This window comes from Lipophrys pholis (genome assembly GCF_963383615.2).
Source record: "Lipophrys pholis genome assembly, chromosome: 4".
Classification (NCBI taxonomy): Eukaryota; Metazoa; Chordata; class Actinopteri; order Blenniiformes; family Blenniidae; genus Lipophrys; species Lipophrys pholis.
Window position 1 is genome coordinate 21,723,343 of NC_137637.1, and position 18,436 is coordinate 21,741,778.

At 40.9% G+C, this 18,436-nt stretch overlaps 1 protein-coding gene across 1 annotated transcript; it reads right to left on the reverse strand.

The window, feature by feature from the left end:
* Nucleotides 1-10,834: 10,834 nt before the first annotated feature.
* On the reverse strand, nucleotides 10,835-15,099 carry LOC308108018 (fibrinogen-like protein 1). The gene is made up of 6 exons (XM_080460667.1): nucleotides 14,370-15,099; nucleotides 13,552-13,747; nucleotides 13,017-13,094; nucleotides 12,826-12,938; nucleotides 12,426-12,688; nucleotides 10,835-11,491 (listed from the first exon to the last, which is right to left on the reverse strand). The coding sequence occupies exons 1-6, from the start codon at nucleotides 14,646-14,648 to the stop codon at nucleotides 11,149-11,151; spliced, it is 1,272 nt and encodes a 423-aa protein (XP_080316793.1). The 5' UTR covers nucleotides 14,649-15,099; the 3' UTR covers nucleotides 10,835-11,148.
* Between the last annotated feature and the right edge of the window lie 3,337 nt (nucleotides 15,100-18,436).

Genomic DNA, 18,436 nt, shown 5'->3' on the forward strand with positions numbered 1-18,436 from the left:
TTATACTTATTTCATAGGAATTGTGTATAAAAAATAAATATTTGCTAAGCAGCAATGATTGGTGCAAGTGGGTAAATAAGAGATTGAGGGAGAGAGAGAGAGAGAGAGAGAGAGAGAGAGAGAGAGAGAGAGAGAGAGCTCCACTGCTGGTAGGATCCTTGGATCCAACTGATTATAGCCCATCCCGGGGTAATTTTTCATCGGTGCTGGCTAATCTTTGTTCTTTGTGAAGATAATAAATAGCCTAATCGTTATCAGCGAGCTGCTGGAGGTGTCGGGGAGAATGGGGCTGATCGGCCCGGGAAATAGGCTCCAAAGTGCCGCCGAATAAATGGCATTTCTTATCTCTGTCTTCCAGATTATCGCCGCCTTTTCAAACTCGAACAACAAATACATCTAATGCAGCGAATGCATCACTTACTGGACTAGATCTGTGTGGATGATTGATAGATGTATAGATAGGGGGGGTGGGGGGTGTGGGTGGGGGGATCATGGTGTTGGCTATTATTTACAAGTATAATATTGTGCATGTGCAAAGTCTTTATTCAGCGTACTTGACGGCATAAATATAGCTCGCTTTGCCATTATTTTTAGGTTATCTGCAGGAGCCATCTGAGGTTCCGGTTCTTTGTTGCGATATCTCTCTTCTTTCATCTGGGATTTTGTTGGATAAGAGTTAAACAGACGCAGCCTCTTCACCCAGGCAGAAAAATATATTTGAATAATGTTTTCACGTGTTGGAAATTAAGCAAATGGAAAATGCAAGCACCAGCGGTATGAGGACACGTGGATGAAATGATACTGAAGCATCAAGGCCTCGTTAGAGTCACTTGAAACTATAAGACACAAAACTGGGATGATCAGTCAGTTGTTTGTTGGATTATTTCATTTCCCCCCAATATTGACACACCCGAATCTAGTTAGTTTAAAAGAAAGATGAACCTTTGAATTTAGTGTTTAAAAAAACATGCAAACAATATTTTATTAATGGGAAACGTAACATTTTATATCTGTATTTAAAGAGTCAAAATTTGCCTTGGATTTAAACAGAAATGCATTTTTACAAAGACTATTTTATTATTAATGTAAACACAGAGGTAATGAAAATGAATTTGAACTTTGAAGATTGTTGTAAATAGTTTTAGCATTAAAAAATTAGGTTGTTTTGGTTTTAAGAGTAGAAAAACGTTTATAATAGCGCCCCACCATTGTGCATGAGGGTGCACACATGGAGTGACCGGTTATGACAGAAAAAGGTATTTTTTTCCAATATATACAAACTGGATGCTTAATAACCTGGCAGCTGCAGCAGCCCTGGGTGCTGCTGATGGTCTCCAGGGAAACAGCGATAACAGCACAGTCATTTTCCATATCTTACAGTCTATTATATTCAAGGATTAGTTCTCCTTCCCCAAAAGGTCAAACATAAAGTCAAGCCAGCCAGGAGTGCTCCTCCTCCTCCTCCTCCTCCTCCTCCTCCTCCTCCTCCTCCTCCTCCTCCTCCTCTTCCTCCTCCTCCTCCTCCTCCTCCTCCTCCTCCCCCATCTCCCCCATCCCCCCCATCCCCCCACAATGACAGAGCATTTCACTTTCTTTTATATTATCTACAGTTAAACCATTGTGATAACCTTTGCTGACACACTTTGATAGATGTGAACCTCCCACAGCAGACAACAAACATCCTATATTTATTTTTTAATTTCCTCATGTTTGTAGTGAACATTAATTTTCACTGTTCTTTTTCTTAGTTAACCCCATTACACTGTTTAAAAACATCATATACTTTCAATTTCACACACGTGTTATTCACATGAAGTGATTCACTTCATTCGTTTTCAGTGTCAAAATATTTTCTTTTTTTTTTGACATGGGACCAAAAACATGTTGTAATAAACTGATTTATTTTGTGATTTCATCATTAATACTTTGGTGGAACATTTGATTATACCAGGTTAAAATCAGACTGTAACTGGCTTATTATATTCTACATAATTCAATCATGTTGCACCAACAAAAACTAAATTTGAAATAAATCCATAAACATAAAACTGAATAGACAGGACAAGCTCTCACACAATCCCCACAAAGAGATTCAGCCGTGCTTAGAAATGTACACCCATACTCACATACATGCTTTCATAATTGTATGGATTACTCAGAGGAGAATCCAGAGGCCTCGACCAGCACTGCACTACTCACTAACCTAAATCCGTGGAATCATACATTCAAACTGCTTCCATCCAGTCATACCTTCACATAAAAGCCAAGTGGATTGTAAATAGTCATATAATGAATTTTGAATACATCAGCTCTCTCAAATCTGACATATAATTTACAGTTCAACTAAAGGACAAATGCCCATTAATGACCATCATATCTGAGCTGACTTTGGAAGGTCTGGTTGAACTTTTGCTCCTTAAATCTGTGAAGAAGTGAGCACCAGCATGGTGATGTGCTGCCTCGCATCAGGGTGTTAAAAAAGTACATTGGAAACGAACAGATTGTTTTGAGAGAGACTTCATTATTTATACAGCAGAGACTGTCTGTGGATTCAGACTAATGCATTTTGTATTGCTGATAAGCTGGTTAATAATGAGCTATTTACAACCACATTTGTCTGACACTCATTAAGGGGATGATAAATAAAAACAAGCAAATTAACAAATAAAGCACATTTTAAGGGCAGTGAACAGATTATGTTTACAATTTATTAACTGAGCCAGGAAGCTTGTATAGCTTTGGTAAGTTTTGATATCACTCTAATAGAAAATTGGAATCACTTGAAAGGTATTTTTCAAATTGCTTTATTTGTTTCTGTAATGTTGTTGTCAATATTCAACTTCAATTAAAGGATGTTTTTTTATATTTTCTGTCATGCCCCCCTCCCACCAAAAAAAAAAGATAAAATAAAAATATTAAATTCAAAACTCTATAAATAACTGTAATGTCGATTAGTGAGTAATAAAGTTCAGAAACATGAAGTCATCCATCTCTCCTCTCTCTCCAGTGAAGCCTTCTCCTCAAGCTTTGGGAATTTCCAGAGAGAAGTCTTTTTTTCCCTCCATTTATTTAAGAAGACTTTGAATCAACTGCTCAAAAAGCAGGACGAATTATCAGCCGGATAGCGACACCTACAGGACAGGAGCAGCTCTGTTCATCCTCGCATCAGTTTGATGATGCTCTCTCTGCTTATAATGTGTCCTTTTATCTAAAAACCATGTTATCTTTTTAATTTATTTAACTATCAAACACTGTAGACACTTTTGATTATGTTATAAGGCACATATTTTGCAGTCACAGTCAGAGATAATTCAATATGTTACACCACCAATATAAAAACTCTTTCAAAAATACTGTCCGGCTTTGAATTTGTTAGCATTATCTTTAAGGGATGCTTATGAGTAATTCACCTTCTTTATTATTTTATTAATCATTTTATTAATGTGCACCCTTCATCTATATACAGTATGTTTGGATTAAATCAGGTAATACAATACATTGTCTTAAACTTATTTTCTTTTTTTTTGCATTTGTTTTGTATTCTGGACTCCGAATGTTCTAAGTACAACGTCCCCACTTGATCTCAGACTTTGCAGTGTATGGTCTTGAAAAGGATATTTTCAAAGTTATTACAGGTCAGAGGTTCAAGACTTTGCTTCCTGTCAAGAGAGCTGCAGGAAGTGAGAGTTTACAACACCTTGTCACAAACCACCTGTCAATCAATCTCTCTTTCACTGACGCTGTCCAGGGAGTTGTAGAATTCAAAACAACTTTCTTTTTTTCTCTTTTTTTTTCGTAACTTGGACTGTTCATTAGTTTCTGGTGTCTTTATTTTGTCTGTGTATGTGTATGTTTATGCACGTTTGTGTGTGCGTGTGTGTGTGTGCCTGTATCTACTCATTTCATCTCTTTGTGGGATTTGAAACACACTGATCTGTCTTGTAGCATCCAAAATCTGCTTTCAAGGGTGGAGAAATTGTTAAGGCTGAAGGCATTAGGATTCACTAATGTTGGAGTCCGAAATATGCTTTAAGCACAGTTAAAGTTGAGTTGTGCGTGAGTGAGTGCACAATGGCGATTTTCTAAGTGTGTGCTGTAAAAGATCTAACTCAGGACCAAACATAAAATACGGATTCTTTATATGATCACTTATGATGGGCTGCAGATGGAGGTAGAACCCAGAGGTCATAGGAATCATCGTCTGCGGGCATAAATGTGTGCAAAATCCATGGAAATCCAAGCCATAGCTGTGAAGTTATCGTCTTTAAAGTTCAGACAGGAAATGAATAACACTGAAAACCAAAACCTGCAAAAGGAAAGTGGCTTCTCTGGCTGTTGGACGACGCATACTTTTAGAGGGAAGGCCTATGATGCTCTATGAATTGTTGCCCTCATATAAACAGGCACGCGTCTCGGTGTGTGTGTGTGTGTGTGTGTGTGTGTGTGTGTGTGTGTGTGTGTGTGTGTGTGTGTGTGTGTGTGTGTGTGTGTGTGTGTGTGTGTGTGTGTGTGTGTGTGTGTGTGTGTGTGTGTGTGTGTGTGTGTGTGTGTGTGTCTGCTTTGTTTCATGTTTTAGTTTGCATCTCTCAGCTCAGTATGTCTGATCCTCATTGATTCTAAGACTATAAACCCCCTGATCTCCTCCTCCTGTGAAAAAAAAAAGAAAAAAGTCTGCTGCTTTTGCGTAAGCTGATTCTATGGAGCTTCCCCATCCTATCAGTCACACGCAACACACTCACACACACACAAACAGACTCTGAATACGCCAGATCTGATTCAAAAAATACATCTCAAAGTCCTGAGAGTCATTCTCTGTCTGCTGGCTTTGCTGTTGCCACTGAAGTCATGAGGCTGCAGGTCGGAGGTGTGAGAGAAAGTAACAGAGAAGAGAAACACAGCTGACCAGCAACGTTCTTTACCACATCCCCCAGTCTGCATCTTATTGCTTACACGCACATTTTGGGGTTTTCATGCTTTCTGTGGACAAAAAATATCACTTGTTAAAAAGCCACATGTTACATGTGTTTTGATAAGCTTCTGTTAAGCATTTCTTTTTTTTGACTGATGATGGGGATTCAAATCAGATGGTTACGTTTGAAATGTTCATACTTGTCTTTCATGTTTTGTGCGCACTATGATGACGTGACCTACAGGTTGGTTACTCCCTGTGTTTTCAGTGGGTATTATCAGATTAGATAATCCTTTGATTCGCAGAAAAAAGGCTGCCTGATCGGCACCCTCAATCTCACCGCTTCTCCTGCTATTCTCTTCCTCTTACCCTCCAGTCAGTGTGACAGCTGGGTGGATTATACTGAAAAGGCGGCTCCTGATACTGTGAGAATAAGGAGAACTGCTGGAGGAAAACAGCTTTGAAATATTATCTTATGATACTGAGACCATGTCAGGTTTCACTCTTCAGCCAGGAAAAGTCAAAGAACTTTGCAAAGAAGAAACTGAGTTCAGCGCAGTTCTATCAGTTTACGCACACACTTGTATACCGTGTCATAGTTAAAGAAGCAGGTTAAAACTCTTATCATAATCTTGTAACATTCACATTGCTTTGTTGTATCTTCCTGTTAAATGCGTGTGAATTAGGCTGCACCAACGATGTCGAAAACAAGATTTTGGATCAGTTGGAAAAAAGATCTCTTTAGGTTCATTTTAGCCAAACACCGTAAGACAGCAACACAAAAAACACAAAAAACATCAACATTATATCAATTTGTGCACAAAACATAAAAAAACATTGACTAAATTGAGCAAAGTAGTAGTAGTATCTCTCCCTGAGAAAGTGGAATAATGCCTTGTTGATGCAAAGAAAATTGTATCAAAAATGTGATCTACAAATAAATACGCCTTACCTTGGGTTCCTAATGTGATGCCCCTATAGGAAGAGCCAAGGGCCACATGGATGAAAGTAAACAGTGTCACAAATGATTGAGCAAATACTCCTTATCGGGTCTTTATCGGGGAAAAAGTGTTTCAGAGCTTTTGCTGTTTTAGTTTTATGTTTGTAAAGAAAATAAATCACCACTTGAACTTTTCATGCACTTGTTTTATGACACTAATTTGCACCTCAATTAAAAATACTGTGATTTAATCTGATCTATAATCTAATCGGAATCAGTAAATTTCTATGAGGAATACTGTTAAAATGGTAATAGGATCTCACAGATATGCAATCTCAACCATTAGAAGCCTTCAGAAAAAGTAATGACTATGTTGTGAAACCAAAATATTTCTGACAAGGTTTTGAAACGATAAGATAATGAAGGCTATACATGGTTTTTATGGTGTATGTGACTGAGCAGACTTTCATAAAAACAACTTCATGACTGCATGGAAATGGACAGTGAAATTGTTATATCAGACAGCCAATTATCTTCAATATGTAAGAATCTGTTGACTTAGGTAGTTTACGAAACTTTTGCTACTACTGGTTGATCTCACCCGCTGCAGAACATGTTTATCAGTTTAACATCTCTGTGTCATAAAAACAATCACAAAGCAAAGCCTCCACTGTCTTCTCCCTTCCCGCCCACAAAAGCTCTCAACCTTCATTTTTCTGTGCAGATTTAGATGGGAGATGTAGTGAGGCCTGTCACATGGCAGCCTCTGTGTCCTCCCTCCTCACCCCTCCTCACCCTCCTCACCCTTCCTCACCCCAGCTCCTCACCACATCAGGATACACTTGTTCTGGTGGATTCCGGTTTCAAACGGAACACTGCCTTACTCTGGTTTTCTGCAGGACCAGTATTAAAAGAAAGCACATGCTGTCTCTCAGTGGTCCTGTGGTCAGGGAACAGGACCACTAACGGCCCGTTACACTCACACACCTTTCAAACCTCACCCGCCCTGGCTTCCTCCAGCAACCCCTCTCCCCCAAGCCTTCCTCTCCTCCTCAACACATGACAGCTGCCGTGAACGTCCCTGTGACCTGTAAGGCTCATCAGGGAGCAAACAAGTTCCTTTGACTGCAGGTAACTATAAGTTCATCATGTCTTCTCGAATCAAATAAACTATACCGTCACCAAGGTGTTACTGCAGGTGCACATGCTGAGCTTTAGGCTAAGATCTTTGTTTCTCATCAAAACATTATTATTATTATTATTATTATTTTTATTTTTATTATTATTATTATTATTATTATTATTATTATTACTACTACTACATGATCACACTCACTGCAGACTGTCAGTGTCCTTTGACCTCCAACTTAAATTGCCGGTGCCCCCATCCACAATTTGTAGAGCCACAAGGGCGCAGTATTTTCCAATACATTTTGACATAACCTATACATTTATTCCCAACTTAAAACATTGTTGTGTTTTGAAATGATCTAAAATAAAAACAATTCGAAATACACTCACACAACAAATACAACCAGAAGAAGTTATTTTTCCCCTTGAAGCACACCATTTTTCTCACTAACCCTCACACAGCCAGACAGATGTTGTCTGTGACAGGATATTCTTCTCACGCAGGGCATCTTATATTAGCGTTGCTCCTATTTTCATCTCTCACTGACGTGTGTACATTGGTTTTTGGGGTGGTTTTTTTGCTTGGTTCAAGGGGGCAGTTCTTTATGCGAAAACAGTTATTAAGGGTTTCTTCCGAGCAACATTGCCACCTGCTGTTAATCCGGAGAATTGACTAAATCCTACTTTAGTCAGGAGGCGTCAAGCAGAGCCACTCATCAATGTACTACACTTCTATACGGTTGAAGAGAATATTTACCTTTATGAATCAGCTATCTAAATACTTCATAATTTCAACAGCTCTTATTTTTGTAGATTCTAATTTTATATCATTTATGTAACATGAAAACACTATTTTAGTTCAAGTAATTGAATAGAGTCTTATTTTGCCATCACACAGTATTCTCCTAATACAGCCAGAGGGTGACTGACTACAAAATGTTAAAAGGTGATCCTCTCAAAACATAATGGATTACATGAAGATAGAGACCAAGGAGTGTCTTTGTTGCACCCGCCACAATCTAGTTGTTTGCACTGCATTTTATACCTCGGTGCCCAAAATCATTTTATCAAAGTGATTCTCCATTATGATATATTCAAAGATAAAGCGTCTTCATCCCCAAACGAACTGCAATTCTTCCATGTCAAAAGGTCAACGAACCACCATAACAAAAAAAAACAACAAAAAAAAAACGTTACTCGTCACAGTTTTCAGTGTGACATTTTCTTGTGCCTCCAAGAGATGAGTGGCATAGATCACAAGGGAAGTTCCCTTACTGCAGTATTTCTCAAAGGGATGTGCGAGCTAACCGCTGCCCGGCCGAGGCTTCCGGCCCTGGGGCAGCAGAGCCTCTCGGCACCCGTAACACCCTGCAGAACAACTACTATCACCCCACTCCAGACACTGTGCCAGGATACTGTGGTGACACAACCCTGAGCATGTGTTCCTCCCTTGTCAATAAGACAGATGGATGCAGAGTGGAGAAGAGGATAAAAGAAGATGACATATCTATACGCAATGTAGTGGAGAGATGGCAGGATCGAGATGAAAACAAGGGTGCAAAGATTGTGCAGGTAGGTAAGACAGATGAGGAGATGATGTAAAGGGGGAAAAAAGAACATATCACATATAAATGGAAACATTCAATATTGATTTCTCTTCGGGACTTCATTTCAAAGGCATCGGGTCGAATCTGATGGGTTCAGTGGTTCAGTGTACAATAAAGAAACTGACACAACATCTGGATCCAGCCCAACAGGACTTCTTCTCTTGTTGTCTGAACCTCTAAAGCTCACATTTGACCCTTTATGTTCAGCTGAAACTATATTTTCCATTCTCTCCTGTGTGTTCAGGAGCCAGCAGGGGGCAGAACAGGGCTCCCTTCTGTCGTTCAGCTCTCTTTGGGCACACAAAGACGTGCAGGCCAAATCAAATGAGAAAGCTGATATGTATAATGGCTTTCATGGGTGACTGATCGTGATTGCTTATGGTTAAATGCTTGTGTGTGCGTTTGAGTAAAACTGAGAGAATGGTAAAATCAGCATGTGGTTTGAAGACAATAATTATATACAATATGAAGCCAAGCACATCTTTCCTTGTTGCATATCTGTGCGTAAGTTGTGTGCGTGCATGTGTGTGTTACTGAAATCTGTTTACACGCTGAGATTATTTAGATTATGGAGAGCATGTTCCATTAGGGCAGAGAGGTTTAACTCACTTTAGTTTAGGGACTAATCTGATCTGAACTGGAATCAATACAATAGCCAGCATAATAACCTAGAACTTTAGAATCAATGATACAACTCAAATGTTTTCTCTTAATGTTAAACAAGTACACCCTGAAAATGTTCACATTTAATTTACCATCTAAAAATAATCCAACATTTTCTTCAATAAAAAAAAAGTTATTTAATAAATCCAGTGTGAAATCCTACTTACTGAAGTGGCTTTCTTCAGATAATTGTCAATGAAGTCCTGTTGCTTCTCAGAACACAAGACATAAAAAACATTATGAAGGTTTTCAAAAACATTCCCACAAGATGTGGCATGAATACTAATGGCTTTTTGTAGTAGTAAAAAAAAGTAGCTGCTCTTATATGAGCAGTGTTGCCATCTGCTGTTCAGTGAAATCAGAACATTTACTCTCACTGAGACATTTTTGCCTCTTGTGGGCAAGTTTTGATCTGCAACATGCGGGAAAAATCCATCCAGAAGAAAAATCTGTGTTTTTTTGAGGTAAAGGGTGGGCTGCGTGGCTAGTTAGAGGTGAGCACTTTCACCTTACAGGGAGATTGGTTAGATTTTGGGAAACATCTTGTCTGTGTGTAAATTGCATATTCTCTCTGAGTGTATATAACTTTTCTCCAACTGAAATGGCTTCCCCCTTCAAGGTAAATCAATTTATATCGCACAAATAGATAACTTTAAGTTGCTTATAGGCAGGAATGTTTGTGTTTTTATCTCTCTGTGTTCATCTTGCATGTGCTGTGTCTTTTGACGGCCCCAGAGTATGTGTAATCCAGACTTGTCCCGTTGTGTGCCTGAGTTGTACATGTGAAATATTTTGTCAGGTGAGGTCTGAGTCCATCAGCAGTGTCTCTGAGGGTTGGGATCAGAGCTCACGGCATCAACCCATTCAAGTTATCACTCGTCTGCTTGAAGAGACTGACAGCTCACTGTGAAACAGGTGTAACACTTTATGAACCCAATGAGGCAGACAGTCACTGATCACCCTGCCAGGCACACTGCTTGCAAGTCAGTCAAGTTCTCGGAAAAGATTCTGTGAACCGCAGCCCGGGAGGGTGCCGCCTGCCTGACGCCAACTCTAGAAAGTCTTTGTGTATCTGTAAATTTGACGTGGGCGTACTGTAGGGTGTGGAGAATGAAGGCAGAGGAAGCTTTGGACCTAAAAAACCAAAAAAAAGAAGATGAAAACTGGGTGATAAAAATTGCCCCTCTGATGTTTTATCTTCTATTTAGTGTTCACTTTTGCTCTAAAGGCTGGGACTTGTGGTTTCACAGAACCAATGTTCTTTATATAACTATCAGATCTCTGTGATCTGACGGCAATAATAAAAAAAAAAAAAGTAGTTGCTTTTAGAGTTCATTGCACAGACATAATGACCTTTTTGACTCATCTGGCCTGAAATTCACGTCAGCAGTTGTACTCGGCCTGTGTTCAAAGGGTCACAGAGCTTTTGGGCAATTAGGGATTACCAGAAGGAATTGCTCTCCGGTGTGAATTGGACGGCAGATCAGGTTCGATAAGTTGACCTTTCATGAAACGAGATCCATCTTTACTTTGCAATTAGTGATTGAAAGCGGACACACACCTCTCAAGACAGAACGAAGTACAGTTGGTATCATTTTACCATAGCAACAGTTTTATTGGCGACTTCCTTGCCTTTCCATCTCACAGTCATATTGCAAGACAAGAGAAAAGACCTGTGACAGAGTTTAACTTGAAACAGCATTTAAGCGATATTTATTGTACTTTTTTGAGTGAGCTGACATCGGCATGTTCCTAACAGGTCACATGAAAGCCTCTCTAAGTAGAATGAAGTGCGCTCAGTGACTAAATCTATTGAGTGAAAACAAGTTGCAGAACAGGGTCTTTATTATCAGTACTGACAATATAAATCCAGTGTACCGAGTGTCTTATTGATATCTTTACTGCATTCCCACAAAGTTCTTCGGTCTTGTCTTCATCTCCACCCTCTTGAATGAGTAGCGTTCTCCAGTTCCCCCGTCAGTCAGGATGTACCACGTGCCCCAGTAGATACCATTGGTGAGACCAGTGTAGCGCCCACGGTAATACCGTCCATTCAGGTTAGCTGCCAGGCAGGCATCAAACCACCAGCCTGCACCGTAGTACTGACCACAGTTTCCAGATGTGTAACGGTCATGGTCTCGGTCAGCTGTGCTGAAGGGTCTCCCATCATGGTTGTAACGCTTACTGTAGCTCAGTGCGTTGCCTGCATCCCCAGAGTACTCTCGAGCTGTCAGACGATATCTGCAGGACAGAAAGAGCAACAGCATCGTCTTTTTATGTCGATAATATAGTGTCAGTCTGACAGATTCACTTTTATTAACCCACAAAATAGTGATTGTTAAGGCACCATAACATCTTTAAAAAATATTTCCACCCTGAAAAACAAACAAAATATTCCTCTATAAGTTGCAGGGCTCCTGCGTTTGATATTATTAACAACTGTAGTACAGCGTATTATTTATTTTCAAAAAATATTGGACACACAAATGTGCATCAGATGCATGTTTTGTCAAATGACTGCTGTTCATGAAATCAGGACATACAGTCATGCAAGTTACACTCAAGGTGAAAGAAGAAACACTGTGAGCCCAATCAATGAATTAACGTCCAAAAATGTAGTTGATACTGGGTTTTTTTTATTAAGTAAGAGTCAGCCACTTCGCTCTTGTCATAGTTCCTGACAGATTTTGTAGCCAAATCTTAATAAATTCTGATATGAGCCTGAAAAGATATAACATTTCCTTTTCTCGATGAGTCAAACACCTTTCAGGTTGGCCAAATAACATACAGACACACAAAGCAAAGATTTACTACATTCAATTTGCAAAAACCTTTGTAAAACCAAATTAACCCAATTATTGTGATGTAGCTGTTCCATTTTAGTATTTAATCATGGTAGTTTATTGCCGAAAACGTTGTAAACGATGAAATGAGTGCACTCTCCCTATGGTGCACTTGTTGGCTGTTTTTCTCCAGGGCTCTGTCTAAATCTTGGGGTCGCTTTAATCATCTTTCCATAGAGTGTGTGTGTGTGTGTGTGTGTGTGTGTGTGTGTGTGTGTGTGTGTGTGTGTGTGTGTGTGTGTGTGTGTGTGTGTGTGTGTGTGTGTGTGTGTGTGTGTGTGTGTGTGTGTGTGTGTGTGTGTGTGTGTGTGTGTGTGTGCAGTACATCTCACCTCTGGGCCTCTGAGGCCACTTTGAAGTTGCTGTAGGTAGCCTGGCGTCTCTGCTGGTGCCAGTCCTCAAGTTCAATGCGGAGTTGGTGTTGGCCGCTGGAGGTGAGCGAATACAGAGCCGCATTGCCCAGCCAGTGTTCTCCCTGCAGACTGCCAAAGCCTTCCCGGTATTCTTGCCATGTTCTGTTAAAGTCCACCGAGCCATCCCGCCGACTCTGGATCACTGTCCACCCGCCACCCGCCGTCTCCATGTCACATTTAGCCTGAGACAAAACAATGACTCTGATCTTATGAAGCTGTGATTTTACTGATCCATAGATAACACGGTGAACTCTAAAATAAGAGGAGTGAGAATGAGGGTCGAGCTGTGTGTTTTATGAGCATGGTGAATCAAAAATACCTCCACTGCTGGTCCATGTAGGTCAGGCTGGATGGTGTAGATTCCATCCTCTTTGATCCCGTGCTTGTAAATCTCTGCACAGTCCTGAGGATGTAACCTCTCCAATGGAGCAACTGAGAGCCACGCACAGCACATTTGTATTCAGACTATCAACCAATTAGAAGTCACGTGATTCCTCCCTGTACCCTCACCTGTGGGTGGATATTGTGTGATGCTCCTGAGCAGAAGAAGCAGGTCTTTCTCCCCCTCTCTTCCCACCGCTGCACTTTCTGTTAACCCAGAAAAAGATTAGGTTTATCAGTGGGACACATCACACTGTCGTCGGGGCCTGAAAATAGATGCTTTGTCTTAATGCACCTCACCGGGGGCTTGTATGAAAGCAATTTGAGGCTTCATACAATATGTATGCGTGTGCATGTGCATGTGCGTGCACACACAATTTGGCCAAGCTTCCCAGAGCAGTTGAATTCCTATGCACTCACCTATGACCGACACTTAGCAGGCCTCATTGAGGTTCTGTTTACTATGTGTGGGGGAGTGACTGCCCTGGCATTTATGTGCATGTGTATGCTCGCCGTGCGTCTGTGTGTGTGTGTGTGTGTGTGTGTGCGTGTGTGTGTGTGTGTGTGTGTGTGTGTGTGTGTGTGTGTGTGTGTGTGTGTGTGTGTGTGTGTGTGTGTGTGTGTGTGTTGCAGAGGCGAAGGGATATAAATGTGTACTACTTACCAAGTCGCTTGGCCATCGCCCCAAGGGCCTGACTGTGACAGTGGAGGTCACACTCCGTCAGCACAGCTGCCATTAAAGCCAGGATGGCCCCGAGAGAGTTGCTCTCCTGACCCCCATGGCTCCTGGGTGCCCCTGTTTCCTGGAGAGAGCGCATGCAGCGCTGGAGCTGAACCAGTCGGTCTTTGACGCCTCCTCTCTGCAAGACAGTGACCTCATGGGTACTTCTGGGTGAGACACTGTTTCACAGTATTTCCTCATTGTTCATGATAGTTCAACACCACCAAATTGTCTTCATTATTGATACACTAATATTGTTTTATTTAATGAATTTATTCAATTGAGTTTGAATCAATATGTCACAGTCCTCGGTCTACCCATAAACCCTCCAGCTCCCGTTTGTGTCACTCTGTCTGCCTCTTACGCTTACATCAGACTTTGTAATCATGCCCCTCGTGCACCTGTTGGGACATGAGCTCATCACAACCATATGACGAGGACATTTTTAAAGTAGACCTAATTTTATCCCTTCTTTGATTGCAGACGGCTACTCCATGGCTTTTAGGTAGTGCCAAGTTTAGTGTCCCGTGGGGAGGACCTGCTGGCATGTGTTTGATAGTACCCCGGCTTATTCCCCCTGGCACATGTGAATGCACAGCCAGAGGTGTGGATCTGATTCACCTTGTCTATCTGTGTGGTGGAACCATTGCACTTGCTGAGTTTAATGTGGCATTGTGTATTTTCTCCTACAATGACATTTCAAGATTTCCTACTTTGGAAACAAAAAACCTGATTCAAGATATGTACAGTATGTCACTTACCTTATGTTGATTCTGGGGAGAATCATGTCCGGACCCTGCTTTCTGAGGAACATCTGAGATGGCTGGAAGTGAAACCCCTCTCTTGCAGACACTTGTCCCTGTTTGACCTTCACAGGCTCCAGCACCCGATCCTGCTCCAGTCCCTGGTGGGATGGGTGCAGCCACTAGACTTTCCCTGCAGGGAGGATGTATGCAGGCTGGAGACGCATCAGAGGACAGCAGTGCTCCAATATACAGTGACAGCAGAGGAAGCATGCTCAGGGAAGTCAAACGAATCATGGGAAATACAAAGATGATGTGGTTTTTTTTCTTCCAGTCAAAGTCTTGAGCAGAGGTCCGACGATTTCCTCCAAGCGGTTTTTGCTTTTTTGTTTGTGATTCCAAGCAATCTTCAGGTAAAAACAGTTTGCAGACTTGTCCTTTCAGATTAAATCTCTGTGTCGGTCTTGTTTTCTACTCTGCATGGTTCTGCCATCTCCTTTTTTTTTTTTTCTCACTTCATTTCATTTGTCATCATCCTCTTTCTCCTGCTTGTTCTGAGTTAGTGAGGGTGCTCCTGGTTCAGATTCCTAGATAAATGCGGCACTCTTTGCTGTCTGACACGGACTAATGCACCCACCCCCTAATACCACACACACACACACACACGCACACACACGCACACACACACCAATCTGCCCACCTCCTTTACTCATCTCTTTCTCTCCTACCTTCCCACACAGCCAACTTCAGAAATGTTTACACACACACGCACACACACACACACACACACACGCACACACACACACACACACACACACACACACACACACACACACACACACACACACACACACACACACACACACACACACACACACACACACACACACACACACACACAACCTAAAGCCCACTGTCCTGCGCATTCAGTGTCACAGTTAAACATGTTTAAATGTTTGTCCCTCAAAAATAAACGAACTTTGCTTTTTACTGCTGTGGAGATCTTTGCCATCATGTATTTTAAGGCTATAACAGATTTTGACTTCTTCGGCACCTCTCACTCTCAACTCTCAAGGTGTCAAAGTGTTGAGAAGAAAAACCAGCAGATGCTTCAAATATATGGCCTCCTCCTCTCTTCTCTGCAAGGGAGTAGGAATGAGTTCAGCATGAGGGGGGGGGGGGGGGGGGGGGTTATGGGAAACCTGACAGATCGGTAAATAGTTCAAGCAGAAATGTCAAAAAATAACTACATTGCAAACCGCTCTTCTTCCTCTTTCTCCTGAACAAAATGGCTTCAGTCTTAAACAAAGAATAATGACCATGTCATCATAGGACTGCACGCTGACTAGCAAGCTAAACATTTCAGTAGAACAAGGACACATTTTGCAGCACACACAAGTGCTCAGTTTCACATGTTTTATTGGCCAAAATCCATTTGATTGTATTTACTTACGTTGTCTGACAATTGAACCGGTTCTTTCAATAACAACCTTCTTAAATGAAAAAAACAACATGAACAATGTGACAAAAATGATTAGCTTTTGAATATCAGATGATTAAAATGGAAAAATGTTAAGTTTTAATATTATATAATTAGAAAATATAATATATGGCCAGTGAAATTTAAGTCTAATGAATAAACAAGATTTGTTTTTTTACAATAACTCCATATGGTTCAGTGCAAAGGTCTGGTTATCAAAAATGACTAAAAGTGATACCTCTCACATCTATAGACAAGCTTAGTGCCTCACTGACACTCAGTGTTCTCCTGCACTTTACAGCCCCACTCTCAATAGTCTGCATGTCATAGGATTTCTTCGGTGTCATACATGAGCCATGACACACAAAGGTTGAAAAACACTGGCTGAAGCCAACGAGAATCTAATATAAAGTCATACGTTAGTGATTAAGTGTTCTCCTTGTGTAGTGTAACGTTACACACACTGACATTACTCTTTAAAAAAGAAAACCAAAGCAAGTCTTGCTGCAGTTTCAGCCTTTTCTTCGGTGGTGTTGTACTGAAAAAAGATGACAAAACATTTTGTTCAGTGTGGACGATACTTTGAACACTGACAATGTTACCAGTCAATTAATGGACCTAAATATGAACGTAAATGAACAACATGACGTTATAAACGAGCCATACTTATTACAGCGTTTTCTACAGACAAATAAACCCTCTGTCCACTGCTGCCGTCTTCCCCTGAAACACTCAGAGCTAGTGCTGGGCGGATCGATCCAAATATCAATAATATCGATACCTACGTTGGTATCGAGATTGAATGATACCAATGCAATAAGATTGATACTTTTTGTTTGTCTCCCGTCTTCTCCTGCGTTGCGTGCTTAGCCTGTCACTTTAAATGACAAGCGCATTGTGAGAAGTGGAGTCGTAGCATGTGTTGGTTTTGGGAAGTGTAGTATCTGTTGTCCCGCTGCTCTCCGGTGTTATACTGCAGGTGTGTGTGAAATGACCGTGTGAGTCCAGCGTGTGCTAAAAAGAGGAATAAACAGCAACAATTCTGCAACCACCGGCGTCCTCCCTTCTCCCTCCATCCAACTCAGTCACCCGACAGACATCATTTTGTTACCACACATTTTGTTTTCTCACTGACATGCTTTTGTGTTGCAGGACTTGTGTTTACAAACTGAGTTTGGGGCCGTAAAGACTGGACATTCAATAGGTGCAAGAAGGCAGGAATTCCTCTATAAACACCAGAGTTGTCCCAGTCCTCAGGACTGTGCTCACGCACACTTCAGTACTGAGGAGAACAAACACACACATAGTAGACACATTCACACATGACCACAGAATAGGAGTAAATCAAGTTCAGTACTCTCAGAGGCTTAGCGAGCATATACAAAATCCATCGGCAACTGTGGCAGCACTCTGATCTTGATTGTTGGTCCAGATGAAGATCTAAACAAACAAACAAACAAACAAACAAACAAAAAAAAGGGGGTTGTTTTGTGATGACAATCATCGGATACTAAGAAACTGGTCTAATATTGTGTATACCATCCTAAGATATCAAATAAACACCATTATTTCCTTTCTATGTCTGAGCCAGCTGTTGATGCTGCCCACTTATGGTTTAAGTATTCCACACCTCCAGATCATATTGTCTTACCTCCAGCATACCTTACCCTATGGCAAGAATATGCCTATAATAAATAGGACTTTGCCCATCAGTTGTCAGAGTGACAATTGTATATTCATGTTGTTAAAACGATAAGACAAAATTGTTGTAAACCATGGATAGATAAATCATGAAGCTTCCTGTTCATCCAGTAAAAATGAGATCACTGCCCTCTAGTGGTGGATTCTCTCAGCCCTCCTTTGTGATTAGATCCATTTATCCATTCATCCATTTCGATGCTGCTTTGTCCAACTCGGGTTTGAAGGGTGCTGGAGCCAATCCCACCTGACGGGCGAAACCAGATTACATCCTGGACAGGTCAGCAGTCCGTCACAGCATAAACGCAGAGACACAAACAGCCAAACATACAGGCAAATTCCTTTTAGGGATCCCAATTAACTTGTGAAATGCATTTAAGAAAACCAGAGAACCAATTTAAAAGCCATGGGACCCAGGAAGAACATGCAAACTTCACATAGAAAGGCTCCCAAACCCAGATTGAAGTGGGAATATTCTCACTGTATAAAGTGAAAGCACTAATCACTACACTATTATCTGGGGATTCACAATAAACTGAATTCAAACATGAGAAGACATGCTCACACGGTTGATGAAATCCTCGTGTCTCCAGATGTAGTAAACATTAACAATAAACTGTCCCGCAGATCGCCTGGCAAGGTGCTAAACAATCACACTCTTATTGTGAAGACCACATACGATGCTTTTCTTAGATCTAAGTTTGCACAAAATCCAACGTTTGCACCCAAACAAAAGTACACACCTTTCTAATCTGTGTCTTTTGTTCCAGTAATGACATCAAACATGAGTTAATGTGCTCTGGTTGTTTTGTTTTGCATGTCTTCCTAAATTTGGTTACTTTTACTGTTTTTTTAGATAAATGGAAACAAAAATATATGTTACATCCGGTATTAACAATTCATTTTA

Coding starts and splice junctions, on each gene's coding strand:
- LOC308108018 (XM_080460667.1), bottom strand. CDS start 14,648: ATGATTCGTTTGACTTCCCTGAGCATGCTTCCTCTGCTGTCACTGTAT. Junction 12,939..13,016: donor CACACAATATCCACCCACAG/GTGAGGGTACAG, acceptor CGTGGCTCTCAG/TTGCTCCATTGGAGAGGTTA. Junction 11,492..12,425: donor GTGGCCTCAGAGGCCCAGAG/GTGAGATGTACT, acceptor TCTGTCCTGCAG/ATATCGTCTGACAGCTCGAG.